At 36.7% G+C, this 14,721-nt stretch overlaps 1 protein-coding gene across 5 annotated transcripts in view; it reads left to right on the forward strand.

Moving 5' to 3' along the window:
* Nucleotides 1-14,721, forward strand: part of apc (APC regulator of WNT signaling pathway) — a 187,278-nt gene that overhangs the window by 161,215 nt on the left and 11,342 nt on the right. For all 5 annotated transcript variants that reach the window (XM_039759426.1, XM_039759429.1, XM_039759428.1 and 2 more), the window contains 6 exons: nucleotides 1,155-1,259; nucleotides 8,282-8,383; nucleotides 8,776-9,154; nucleotides 13,760-13,855; nucleotides 14,116-14,255; nucleotides 14,350-14,427. In XM_039759426.1, the coding sequence (XP_039615360.1) occupies nucleotides 1,155-1,259; nucleotides 8,282-8,383; nucleotides 8,776-9,154; nucleotides 13,760-13,855; nucleotides 14,116-14,255; nucleotides 14,350-14,427 (900 nt within the window). The remainder of the gene's footprint in view (nucleotides 1-1,154; nucleotides 1,260-8,281; nucleotides 8,384-8,775; nucleotides 9,155-13,759; nucleotides 13,856-14,115; nucleotides 14,256-14,349; nucleotides 14,428-14,721) is intronic.

Genomic DNA, 14,721 nt, shown 5'->3' on the forward strand with positions numbered 1-14,721 from the left:
GGGCACTTATTCTTAATTTGTGGCTCTACACCAATGCTACAGAAATAAGAAAACATTTCCTCATGCAAGAAGGCTATTGGCATGCTACTTTGACAACACTGAAAGGTCTATCATTTGAACGGGGTTCGTCTCAGTGGCAGACAGAAGAATTGATGGACCAAATGTACAAAACTAAAATTCCCACATCAATCTCTGGTTGGTTAGAAAGACTCATAATTATATCTTAAATCTACAGACATCTGTTTGGGAAGCAGGAAATACAACTGTTGCAAGCTTTGTATGAAACTTTATATGAAACTTTTTTGAAGTGACTGAACTGCTAAAGTTCAGCTGTCAAAGTATATTTTTCAGTTGAAGCAAAAGATTAAAAGGAACTTTTTGAGGTATTGATTGATACATGTTCTAGTTGCATGTTGTGCTGAGCCCATAGCGCTAAAAAAGAGAATCTTTTATTTGATTGCATGTTTTCTAAATTGAACTGCTGTATTACAAAATGCTTCTGCTTTACAGAATTAATAGTAAGACTGATGCAGCTACAATTTATTTTACCATAAAAATTTACAGTTACTACTTCACTGTTCATCTGTAACCTGCAGTACTATTAAAAGTAGAAATGTGAATGAAGAAAGTAAGAATGTATGTCAAATTTTACTTAAACCACTTCTTCCTCTTTTGAACTTATCCACTGTAAGCAGACCATTGCTTTGTTGTAGATACTAAAAAACACCTGCCATTATGTATAGAGCATTTCTTTGGCCTGACACATAATTTTCATAGTTGCATGAATAGTGAGTTAATTATATACAGTATGCTGTCCATTTATTACAGATATTTGCATAGTCTCCCCACCACCCCCTCCACATTTGAAAAATTATTATTTATTTTATAATAGACTTTAGGTAACAAAACTGATAGACACACACATTATGTGATTTTTGACTGTGTTTGTATGTGTGCTTTTAATCCCTTTCATTTGCAGATCAGCTTGAGCTGATGGTTATTTAGGTCAGAGATGGGAGGCAAAAGGAACAGATGCTTTTCAAATTACCACACCAGCTATGTTTACTGCTCTTGGACAGAATCTGTTCAGTGTTGTTACCGTGCAGAAACACTGCCTGAATGTTGAAGATGTGTGTGTTTATATTTTTTAACAGAAGGCTTCTCAAATCAAGCATGATTCTTCATGTGATGCTGAAAGACAGAATGATGGAGGCCAAGGAACTACAGAGCCTGTTTTGGGCAACACCATGTGCGGTCAGGTAGGCTTTTTTTTATTTTTGTATGGCTGTTTTATTCTTTGTAGCAGTTTAAAATAATGGTGTAGGTCCCTACAGGAAACCCTGGTTGCTGAGCAACAAACAGCACTGACCTTATTATGCCATTATCCTACTTGTTGTTTCCATTTACTCTCTAAGCCTAACCAATGTTTTCTGTAGATTTTTTTGTTTATATATATATATATATATATATGTATATGTATATATATATATATGTATATATATATATGTGTATATATATATGTATATATATATATATATATATATATATATACAGATATATATATATATATATATATATATATATATGTGTATATGTATATATATATATATATATATATATATATGTGTGTGTGTGATGTGAAGATGTGGGTTCGGCTCCATGCTCCCATCTGCTATTTGGAAGCCCTTGAACCCAACACAGTCGATAATGTCACAGAGTAAACTAGACAGTGGAGGCAGCAACATAGCAAGGGATGGTATAAAAAGGTGCATAGTGTTTTTATTAAAATCAGTCAACAAAACAAAGTTTTCAATTAAAGTGCAGTGATTCCAAAGTCATATAATTAAATAATCCATTAAAAGAAAAACGTGGAGGTAAAAATAGCAAAAAAAAAAACCAAAACAATCCTTTAAAAACGAGGTTAAAATGTTTCATGTGGAAGCAGTCTTTTAAAACAACAACAATCTCGTGCCTTCTTTTATGCTGGCGCCTCACCTGCTTCTCCCATATGGGCCCATGCAACAGGCGAGACGCTCCCTGCCGCTGCCCTCTTCTCACTCAAAAACAAGACTGGAGACCTCCCGAACCCTGGCTTCGGTCCGACACTCATCCCAGCCTCGAGACTTGGTCCAATCCAACGGCCAGGACGCTCACATTGGATACTCCCCGACCAAGCCTCGCAACTCCCGCTTCCTTTCCGGCCTTCTGTGGCCAGTTGCCTTTCCCTGGTCACACCCAGCTTCCTCGCAGCTGCCCACGAGCGCTCATTTGCTCGCCCACACGTTCCTTGTCTCTCTCTCTCTCACTGACTTGCTTCCTCGCTCCCTGTAACCTCCGTCCTTTTCCTTTCTCTCGTTCTTTCTCCGATCCTTCTCCCAGCCGACTCGTGCTTCTTTTATACAGCGAGGGGTCATAGCAGCTGCAGCACATTAGCCACGGGAACAATCACGGATGTGGGCAGTTCCTCACCTGTGCACTCGGTGAGAAACCCTCACACCGCAGATCGCCCCGTGGCTTGCTATGGCCCAACGCCCCCTCACTAAGCCGTGAGCACGGTGATTATTTATTTAAAAAATGGCCTTTGCTCAGCAAGCTGTGGACCCATAACACCACAAGCACTTCATTACTTATTGTAGGGCATTTGTAACTTCATTTTTTGTCAGATCTTCTTTCAAACAGTGAATGCATTTAACTCTATCTATCTTATCTATTTTACAATATTAATTCACTCTATCATACAATTTCAAATCTTCATTTTACAAGGTTTTGCCTTTAACATGGTAACAAATATGACCCTTGGCTAAGCTCGCAAGAAAATTACATGATTGCATGGCTGAGAATGTGATACTGAGCAAGTAATTTGTCTGCCTATTTTTTACTTGTTTGATATACTTTTGTAAAAAATAAATAAATCTGCTGCAAAATGTGATATGTTAAATTTTTGTTTATATATAATTATATCTGATTTATTATTCATTTCTGTGTTTTTGTTAGAAGTTGTTTATCCAGCTTCTATTTGTTATTTGTCTCTTTTTAAGCCTTTTTCTTTTGAAATTGTATATTCTACTTTTCCAGATGATGATGTGCTTACTATATTCACAGATGGTCAAGCCACCATTATTTAACATTTGGCTAGTACAGTTCATCTCCATTAGTCATTTACCTTGTACTCACTGTAGAACCAATCGATATAATTCTGATTTATATGTTTCAGTTAAAAGGCAGGGTAGACCAAGGCCAAAATAATACTAAGTAGAAGATACACTATTGGATTGCATTGCATTCTAAAACATCTTGCAATCCAATGAAACAAAAGACCATACCAGTTAGTTAGAAGGATAAAATGGTTTATTCTGATCAGCTTAACAGATGCTGGTGGGATAGGTTGCAGCCTTCCAACACTCTAAATTGTGTTAAGTAGATTATGTGAATATCAGAGTGTTATGTTGAAGGGTTACAGGGGGTAGTGTTTCTACAGTGGATGCAGTATCATGGGTTGATATCCCATGCCCTGTTGTCTGTTCACACATTCTACCAATATCTGCCTGTAGACACATCCAGGTTAGGTGAAATGGCTGCTCCAAACTAGCCTGATGCAAGTGTGAGTGTGTGAATGACTGCTTTGTGATGGACAAGTGTCCTGCCTTTTTCTCCCTGCTGCCGGGATAGGCTCCGGCAACTATAACCCTGAATTGGATTAGGCAGATTTGAGAATATCATGTAATTTTTATTTTTTTTTTCCAGAACACGTTTTCAAACCATTATTTCAGATCAATTTTTCGTAATTACAGGTGGTTTTACTTTTTATTTGTACAGTTTTAGTAAATATGCTGTATATCCATCCAGTTAAAATTTGCACTGTTTCTTTAGGTTGATCTTATTTAACAATTTCTAGTTGTGGGGCGTATTAGGTTAACCTGCCTGCTGTCACTGATCTCATTGCTGGGCCATGTCAGTTTAACTCTTTCAGGGGGGATGTTGACGTTTGTCAATTACAGGGGTAGAGGACGGTAATCAGCCATAAACTGTGACAAATCTCGCCATTATGTCTTAGTTCGACTCTTTTTGCCAGAAGGAAAGTTAGCTTTGTTGATTTGACCTCGATTCCCTGTGTGTGAAAGAATGGCAGTGCAAACAACTTCTAAAATAGCATTAGCGTCTGGCGAGAGGCCACAGAGAATGCACAAAACACAATGTTCCTGGCTGACATTTTGGATATTATCACCGAATCAGACTCTGACTTGTCATACTTGATTTTGATGCAATGTAAGTGAGGTACCAGTATCATCTGATCGGTCCCCAGCTGATCGTGGAGCTCAACACGTTCATGTAGCTGATGTACCTATGGCAATACTCGTCTTGGATGACCTCCACTTACAATGACAAGAGGCACACACCAGATTGCATTGCATTGCGGCTACCAAAGTTGCCCTCCGACTAGAGGAGGAAAGCCAGGCAGCTGGCCTGCCGCGTATTCCTGCTGGCCATCAAGCCGACCACACGTAGCTGCTGCTGCTGCCAGAGATGCCAAACAGGTGTCGACAGCAGCCACAGCAACAGACGTTTTATGTTGATTTGTGTGTAAAGCCATTGCTTTGTGTGCTTTTCAGAAAACTGAAGACTGAATATTTTTTCCAAAAAACCTCAAAGAGTTAAACAAGCAAAAATTTCTGGCTATGTTACATTTAAGGATTGTTTGACAACTGTTCAGTACAGTCATGCTTGCCCCTTTTTCTGATGGTCAATAGCATGTTTCATGACAGAGATGGTGCTGTACGAAAGGTTAACAGCTGCAGTAAGCTCAGCAGCAGTCACGGCCGTTTATTTCTTTTTTCCATTCTGTTATGGTAATCTTAAACAAGAGACATCAGACAGATCAGCTTCTCTTCTGTTTATCCAAAGCCCACATGCTGCATGATGGGCCTGGCATTGTAAGAAGGGTTAATAGCTGCAGTGTCTGCAGCCATAGTCTCTGCCCATTTTTTCATTTTTCCTTTCTGTGTTAGCACATAAAACATGAAAAATCATTAACCTCCTTCGCGCTAGACCTGAGTGTCTATATATATATATATATATATATATATATATATATATATATATATATATATATATATATATATATATATATATATATATATATATATATATATATACATACATATATATATATATATATATATATACACACACACACACACACACACACACACACACACAGTGGAACCTCGAGATACGATCACCTCTTTATACGATAAGAGGAAAGTATGAGCGAAAAATTCGGATCTAAATACGAGCATTGGCTCGCGTAAAGAGCCACGAGCCAGGCTGTAAGTATGCATGACGCGTTTCCCGATCCGCCTCGACTCGGGGATTCACCCAAGCTGACGCTGCTCGCCCGTCAGCTCACTCAGTGTTCCTTGTTCTCCTGTAGCGTGAGGATCTACGCTTGTGATTTTCATTGTTTTTTTTGCATTTAACATGAAAATAATTATTCCACGATGCCTCTCAAGAAGATTGTTGCCTCAGATAGTGCTGCAAAGAAAAAAAAGGAAGCCATGGCCGTTGAAATTAAGAAAGAAATCATAGATAAACATGAGCGTGGTGTGAGAGTAAAGGAACCTGCAACTAAAAGAAAGTTAAGTGATTCTGACCCAGAACCTGCTTCCAGTGGGGTAAAATTCCCAAGAAGAGAGAGGAGAGCCTTTCTGAATCAGATGAGGACTCTCCTTCCCCACAGTAACCCGTTTTATTTACCAGTGTTATTTATTAAAGGTAAACTTTAATTACTTTAAAGGTAAACTACAGTACAGTAATCCCTCCTCGATCACGGGGGTTGCGTTCCAGAACCACCCGCGATAGACAAAAATCCGCGAAGTAGAAACCATATGTTTGTGTAGTTATTTTTATATATTTTAAGCCCTTATAAACTCTCCCACACTGTTAACATTATTAGAGCCCTCTAGACATGAAATAACACCCTTTAGTCAAAAGTTTAAACTGTCCTCCATGACAAGACAGAGATGACAGTTCTTTCTCACAATTAAAAGAATGCAAATAGATCATCTTCTCTTCAGGAGCAGAGAATTTCAGAGGGAGAGAGCGCAAAGAAAAGCAAACAATCAAAAAATCAATACGTGTGCTTTTAAGTTTGCCGGCATTTTTTAGAGGAGCGTCAGTATCTTCTAAGCAAACAGCCCCTCTGCTCACATCTCCTCCGTCAGGCGAGAGAACGTCAGAGAGAGAGAGCGAGATTAAAGCAACAATCAAAAAATCAATACGTGTGCTTTTAAATATGCCGAGCACCGTAATAAAGCGGCTTTTTTTTTTTAGAGGAGCGTCAGTATCTTTTAAGCAAACAGCCTCTGTGCAAACAGCCCCTCCATCAGGCGCAGAGAATGTTAAAGAGGGTGAGAGAGAGGCAGAGACAAGCAAACAGTCAAGCTCCACGAGGGATGCATATCTTATAGCATTGAGGAGTTTTAGTTAATATGTAATACATGCTCTGATTGGGTAGCTTCTAAGCCATCCGCCAATAGCGTCCCTTGTATGAAATCAACAGGGCAAACAAACTGAGGAAGCGTGTAGCATAAATTAAAAGACCCACTGTCTGCAGAAATCCGCGAACCAGCGAAAAATCTGTGATATATATTTAGATGTGCTTACATTTAAAATCTGCGACAGAGTGAAACCGCGAAAGTCAAAGCGCGATATTACTGTATATTACTGTATATATTATTTATCAGTGTTTGTTAGGAAAATTGATTTTTATGTTGATATTTTTGGGGGTGCGGAACGGATTAACTGGATTTCCATTATTTTCAATGGGGAAGTTTTGTTCTGGATACAAGAAATTCGCTATACGAGCTCAGTGCTGGAACAAATTAAACTCGTATCTAGAGGTTCCACTGTGTGTGTATGTATGTGTATATATATATATTTGCTTGCAGTCTTATTTTAATTAATTGTTATGAACATAGCCAATTAATGCTACTTTGTAACTATACACCAGGAAAAAGTAATGAAGAAGAATCATTACTAAATAATATACATTCTAAAAGTTTAAATAATTTGCATGTAAAGGTAGTTTAAGAAGTACAACTCCCTAGATAATCTACTCAACAACGGTAACAAGAGTAAATGTAATTTGTTACTTTACAACATTGCCTTCAGCTAATGTGTGCATATTTGTTCAGACTACTTCAGCTGTACAGTCTCTTTTTATTAAATGTTTTGCTGGATAAATGCACCCTTTTCATTTCACATGAGAAGGCAGGATGTAACTCGGAATGAAACATTAACTCAAATGCATACAATACAGTACTTTTTTGGATACAGCATGCACTTTCTGTTATCTATTGTATTTCTCTTGTCAGTTCAATATGAAGTGTTTGGATTCCCCCTGACACTCTAATGCGCACATCAATAAACCACATAAAAAAATAAAACTGGTTTTCTGCTCTTGTATTGCAAAGACTACCCATTTGTCAATTAAATTTTGGAGAGGTGAAAACATTGTCTATTTTTTGTCATCTGGCTTATCCACTGTTGGTGAGATGCTCCATTGTATTGCTGAACCTTAGAGATTTTTTCTTGATGGTTTTATCCTTTATAAAATTTTAATTTGAGAAACTTTGTGGAGAGTTCTTGATGTAAAGCATTTGCTAATAGTTATCCTACATAGTTGTTGTGTGTTTTTTTTTTAAGCATACACTGTGCATTTCAAATAATAATGAGCTGATTTTCTATGTAAGGTGCATGTCTGAATTCATCATGGTCACTCTGGAAGGGTCAAGTGTGCCTTTCAACAAAGAAGGTGTTACTATCTCAATCTTAGGTTATGATTGGAAAAAGAACATACCCCTGACCCCAAAAGCTTTGCATTTTTATAAAATTGTCCTATAACATACATCTAGACATTGCAGAACTTTGGAAATATTTGTACAAAAGTTGTATTTCTATATTTCAGCATGGCAAATAGTCCTAGAGCTCAAATACAGTATATTGAATTTTCTGTAACTTTTACTATTAACAATGTTGTATTTGCCTGCTCAACTCAAAATTTGCTCATTTTTGTAGCAGTTGCAGCACAGCCTGACTTTTTTTGAAATAGACTATAACTTGTACATAATGTGAAATTTTAGCCCCTGGGCAATGGCAGCGTACTTCTACTAATACCATTTCAGCTTGTATAAATAGTAGAACAGAATAAAGCAGACCTGAAATGCTGTTCAAGCTGTTGTCTTAATCTAGCTGGTGATAATTATATTGTGTTTCTTGGTAGGGTTCAGGTTGTCGCCTGGACCATGAGACAGCTAGTGATATCAGCAGCAGCAGCAGTAGTTATCCTGTTCCACGAAGATTAACAAGTCATCTTGGTACCAAGGTAAAGATTTAAAGCATCTGGGTGCTACACTACATTTTACTAATGAAGCTGTTATATTTAATTTTTTTTTTCCTAATATAAGTTTATAGTGTCTTTTTTTTACTGTAATACATTTGTTACATACCTAACATTGTGTTTTACAGTAATATGCTATCTGTTTGATTAAACAAACTTTAAGGCTAAATATTTGTGATAAATATTTTTCACGGAGTTAAGAGTCTGTACTGTGTGAATTGTATTTTATTAAGTTTGTTGGTTCTCACTGTAATACTCTTCACACCATAATATCTTTTTTTATCCTGTATCATTTTAATGTATTTCTGTTTTGGATTTTACAGGCTTAATAAAATATAAGACACCTTAACCAAGGTTTATTTTTGTTTTTGTCACAGGTTGAAATGGTGTATTCTCTGCTATCAATGCTTGGCACCCATGATAAGGACGATATGTCACGTACTTTGTTGGCAATGTCAAGTTCCCAGGATAGTTGTATAGCAATGAGACAATCTGGCTGTCTTCCTCTTCTAATTCAGCTTCTCCATGGAAATGATAAAGACTCAGTCCTGCTAGGGAATTCACGAGGTAGCAAAGAAGCTCGTGCAAGAGCAAGTGCAGCACTTCACAATATAATCCATTCACAGCCAGATGATAAAAGAGGACGGCGTGAAATAAGAGTTCTTCACCTATTAGAGCAAATCCGTGCCTACTGTGAAACCTGCTGGGAATGGCAAGAAGCACACGAGAGAGGAGTAGATCAGGACAAGAATCCAAGTAAGTACAAAAATACTGATAACATATACAGTACTGGTATCTAAAGTATAAAATTTTCTTAAAAATGGTAATTTACAATATAGCTGAGACACAGTTAAATTTTGGGAAAAAATGATACATAAATAAGGATTTTATGTTAATACAAAAACACAATACAAGAATAAGTTGAGCAGTTAGATAGGAGTCCACAATCTTGAGTAACATAAGTTCCAAATTCAGCTAGGGATTCAAAACATAAATAAATGCCTCTGACTGTCACATTGCCTTGTAAAAATGTTCAGACCATTTCTCAATTTTTACTTAACAGCAAATCCTATAGTGAAAGTTTGTTCTGTTTTCATAATAATTAGTTTAATGTGACAATGTTTTATGTAATTAACAAAATCTGAAGAAGAAAGGAAAACAGTTTGCACTTTAGTATGTTGCTGGATTTAAACTGGAGTAATCTAACTAGATATGGAACCCTCTTGTACAAAAGGTTCAATATTATGATCAATACAAAAAATTCAGACTTATTGCATGATAATAATTGGAATCATCCATGTAACACATGCCGATAGTGTAAAGTCTTAAGCCGATTCTGAATATGATTGTTGACTTTATTTTCTGTCATAAAAATTAGAGATCAGAATCAGGCATAAAGATAAGTATACTTCTATATGACAATGTGGAAACACATTTACACCTTACTTTGAAAGATGCTGTTTGCATTACTCCGCTCCCCAAATAAACTCACTTAAGTACAGAGAGCCATGCTCATTTTTCCCATATCCCACTCCCCTCTCAAACACTGTCTTTTTTGACACAGTGCATCGTTTTAATAAAAAAGGTAGTATTTTCTGAAAGTAAGCTTCACTTTCAGTGTACAAGTTTGTTCAATGAGAAGTAGCTAGCAGGGTGTTTATTATATGTTTATATTACAGTTTTGTATTATCCAGTAATAGACAAAATGCAAGAGAATAGTGCAGGAGTTTCAACTGTCATTTCCTTATAGACACAGTTAAGAGGCCTAGGAACAATTTTATTGTTATTAGGTCAGCCATTTTACTTTAGCTGATGTGTGCATTACTTTCAAATCATTCTCTCCTTGGTTATTCAAGCCTGCCAGTTCAGAAAACACTAATGTGGATTCAGCTCTGTAGAGGTTTATACAGTACTATTTGCTACCTTTTTATAAAATTGTCTATAGCTGAATAACATTAAGCTTGTATGAGGAAAAAAGTGCAAGTTTTAAAAAGCAATTCTGGATTTTCCTTGTATTTTTTTTCTTTTTTTTAACATCTGTGGACATATCAAGATTTAGTCTTTGTTTAAACAATATCTTTAGCTAAAGGTGATGTAATTGAGCAAAAAAGAATAATTAACAGATATGCAATTTCTGGCAATGGAAAAAGTAAGTACACTCTTTGCTCTAATAGCTGGAATTGCCCCATTTGGTAGAAACCACCTCAAATATTAATTTTCTTTTACTGTGTATCAGTCTTTGATTTTGACTTTTCAAAACGTTTTCTCCTCCTTCTCCATTCAGATTTTCTTCAGCTGTGCAATGTTTTTGAAGGGTGTCTTGCATGTTCTGTTTCAGATCCACCCCACAGCATCACAGTTGGATTCAGGTCTGGGTTTTGACTTGGTCATTAAAGAGCTCTGCATTTGTTATGTTTTGAGTCATTTTCAGTCTTCTGATGCTCGCATTATCCTCAAGCACCTTGTGTACATTGATGAATTCATAGGGGAATCTAGCTAGAATGGTGAGTTGCCCACGTACAGATGCAGTAAAGCAACCCCCAAACCATAACATTTCCACCACCATGCTATATAGTTGGTATCAGGTTCATTTAGTCAAATGTTTTTTTTTAATTTTGAGAAACATATTCTTTGGTACTGTGACCAAATAACTACCTTTTCCTCATCTGTCCAGAGCACATTGATTCAGATGTCCTGGTCTTTACCCAGGTTTTCATGGGCAAACTTTTGTTTTGCTCTGATGATCTTACTGGACAGCAAAAGTTACCTTTTCACATACTTCCCATGTAGATCTAATTTATGAAGCTTCTTCCTAAGACTCATGCACTTTAACATCAACAGTGGCAAGAGATACCTGTAGGTCCCATGACTTTATTCAGGGTTCCTTAGAGAATTCTTTCCGCATCTTGCATTCAGTTCTTGTGCTGAACTTAACTGGTGCAGCCTGGCCTGTTTAAGTTGTCACTTGTTTAAAGGCATCTGCATTTGTAGTGAAATGTTTGATTTTCTTTTGCACAGTGGTCTTTTTAAATCTCTTCCCAAACTCATAGGTACAGTATCTATAACCTTCTTTCTTAAAGCCTCATTGATGTATTTCAATAAAACAAACTTCAACAACAAAGAGAAAAACAAACTAAATGCCTGAGGTCTAAATAAGGCAGGTTCCTCCAAGATCCTCTCTAATGATGTTGTGGTCATGTGCACCAAATTCTAATTTTAGGCATTTGAGGTAATGATAAATGTAGCGATGTACTTACTTTTTCCCACATGTTTTTTATGTGTATTTAAAATATATCAAGAAATGTACAGGTGCCGGTCATAAAATTAGAATATCATGACAAAGTTGATTTATTTCAGTAATTCCATTCAAAAAGTGAAACTTGTATATTAGATTCATTCATTACACACAGACTGATGTATTTCAAATGTTTATTTCTTTTAATTTTGATGATTATAACTGACAACTAATGAAAGTCCCAAATTCAGTATCTCGGAAAATTAGAATATTGTGAAAAGGTTCAATATTGAAGACACCTGGTGCCACACTCAAATCAGCTAATTAACTTGAAACACCTGCAAAAGCCTTTAAATGGTCTCTCGGTCTAGTTCTGTAGGCTACACAATCATGTGGAAGACTGCTGACTTGACAGTTGTTCAAAAGACGACCATCGACACCTTGCACAAGGAGGGCAAGACACAAAAGGTCATTGCTAAAGAGGCTGGCTGTTCACAGAGCTCTGTGTCCAAGCACATTAATAGAGAGGCGAAGGGAAGGACAAGATGTGGTAGAAAAAAGTGTACAAGCAATAGGGATAACCGCACCCTGGAGAGGATTGTGAAACAAAACCCATTGAAAACTGTGGGGGAGAGTCACAAAGAGTGGACTGCAGCTGGAGTCTTCAAGAACCACCACGCACAGACATATGCAAGACATGGGTTTCAGCTGTCGCATTCCTTGTGTCAAGCCACTCTTGAACAAGAGACAGCGTCGGAAGCGTCTCGACTGGACTGCTGCTGAGTGGTCCAAAGTTATGTTCTCTGATGAAAGTAAATTTTGCATTTCCTTTGGAAATCAAGGTTCCAGAGTCTGGAGGAAGAGAGGAGAGGCACAGAATCCACGTTGCTTGAGGTCCAGTGTAAAGTTTCCACAGTCAGTGATGTTTTGGGGTGCCATGTCATCTGCTGGTGTTGGTCCATTGTGTTTTCTGAGGTCCAAGGTCAACGCAGCTGTCTACCAGGAAGTTTTAGAGCACTTCATGCTTCCTGCTGCTGACGAACTTTATGGAGATGCAGATTTCATTTTCAAACAGGACCTGGCACCTTCACACAGTGCCAAAACTACCAGTACCTGGTTTAAGGACCATGGTATCCCTGTTCTTGATTGGCCAGCAAACTCGCCTGACCTTAACCCCATAGAAAATCTATGGGGTATTGTGAAGAGGAAGATAAAATACGCCAGACCCAACAATTCAGAAGAGCTGAAGGCCACTATCAGAGCAACATGGGCTCTCATAACACCTGAGCAGTGCCACAGACTGATCGACTCCATGCCACGCCGCATTGCTGCAGTAATCCAGGCCAAAGGAGCCCCAACTAAATATTGAGTGCTGTACATGCTCACACTTTTCATGTTCATACCTTTCAGATGGCCAACATTTCTAAAAATCCTTTTTTTGCATTGGTCTTAATTGATATTCTAATTTTCCGAGATACTGAATTTGGGACTTTCATTAGTTGTCAGTTATAATTATCAAAATTAAAAGAAATAAACATTTGAAATACATCAGTCTGTGTGTAATGAATAAATCTAACATACAAGTTTCACTTTTTGAATGGAATTACTGAAATAAATCAACTTTGTCATGATATTCTAATTTTATGACCGGCACCTGTAAATGTGTCATGATGTCTATTATATCATCCTATTTATATAAATTGTTAAATTAAAGGTTAAATCTTGATATGTCCACATGCAGTATGTCAACAAAGAAAAATATCTTAGGGCTTACTTACTCTTTTACATGACTGTATTTTTTAAAGACTGATGAAAAAAAATTAAAAAGAAAGATATTCATAGCCCCCTAAAGGATTTCTAGAATTCAAATGTTTTCTTTCTATAGAGAAAGAGAACACAAGTTTGTGTCTGTGTACTTGATTTGCATAGTCTATCCACAGTTTTGTTGTGGATCTTTAGACATTAGGTTGTTCACTGGACAAACACATGAAATGTAAAGTAAGAGGTAAACAAGATCAGGTGAATATTCTTTTTATTTTTTTTTTTGTCATTAGCTAGATAGGCCAATATCTAGTAAAAGTAATATTCCTTTTAAAAAAGTTGACTTGGTTTTCACGTTTTACTAGTGCCATCTCCTGTGGAACATCAGATTTGCCCTGCAGTCTGTGTGCTTATGAAATTATCATTTGATGAAGAGCATAGACATGCAATGAATGAACTTGGTAAGTATTAATATTACTGATAATTTAAAAAAAAATGAATTGCAACAGGGAAAAGTTCCATAATTTTATGGCTAATGGCATTCTGCAGTGAACTATTTTTATACTAACGAGAGCAAGAATTTTGTGTATTGCTAGTTTGTGGTAACTAGACTTATTTGGGCATGGACTTTGAATGCAAAATATAATGGATTTCTACTAACATTTTAAAGAATTTAATTTTTTCTTGTAACCAAAGTGCATTTTCTTAAATCAAATTTTAGGTGGACTGCAAGCTATAGGTGAGCTACTGCAAGTAGATTGTGAAATGTATGGACTAACTAATGACCACTACAGTGTTACTTTACGGCGTTATGCTGGAATGGCTCTCACAAATTTAACCTTTGGAGATGTTGCAAATAAGGTATTGTTTTTTGTTATTATGTATTTATGTGAAGATTTTAAATAGTTATTGCTAAAGTGACCTTTATTTGACTTTGTTTGCTGATCTTCAATAGGCTACTTTATGTTCCATGAAAGGATGTATGAGAGCAATGGTGGCTCAGCTTAAATCGGAGAGTGAGGATTTACAGCAGGTAAGAACCCAGCTTTTAAATGTAAAATAAGTTTCTTTTACATTCATCAATATTAATGATTTTGTTTCAGAAGACAGACACCTTGACATTAATATCTTTTATCCAACCTGCTATATCCTAACTACAGGGTCACGGGGGGTCTGCTGGAGCCAATTGACATTAATATTTAAAACATAAAACTTTTTTCTTCCTCCCAAAGCAACATTAAAAACCCTTTTGATCTTTAAAATCACAAACAAACTCGCTTTGGTGTACCAGAATTAAGGTTTTCATTCTGGAATTCATTTTTTGTAA

Source organism: Polypterus senegalus, chromosome 7 (assembly GCF_016835505.1).
Source record: "Polypterus senegalus isolate Bchr_013 chromosome 7, ASM1683550v1, whole genome shotgun sequence".
NCBI classification, from domain to species: Eukaryota; Metazoa; Chordata; class Cladistia; order Polypteriformes; family Polypteridae; genus Polypterus; species Polypterus senegalus.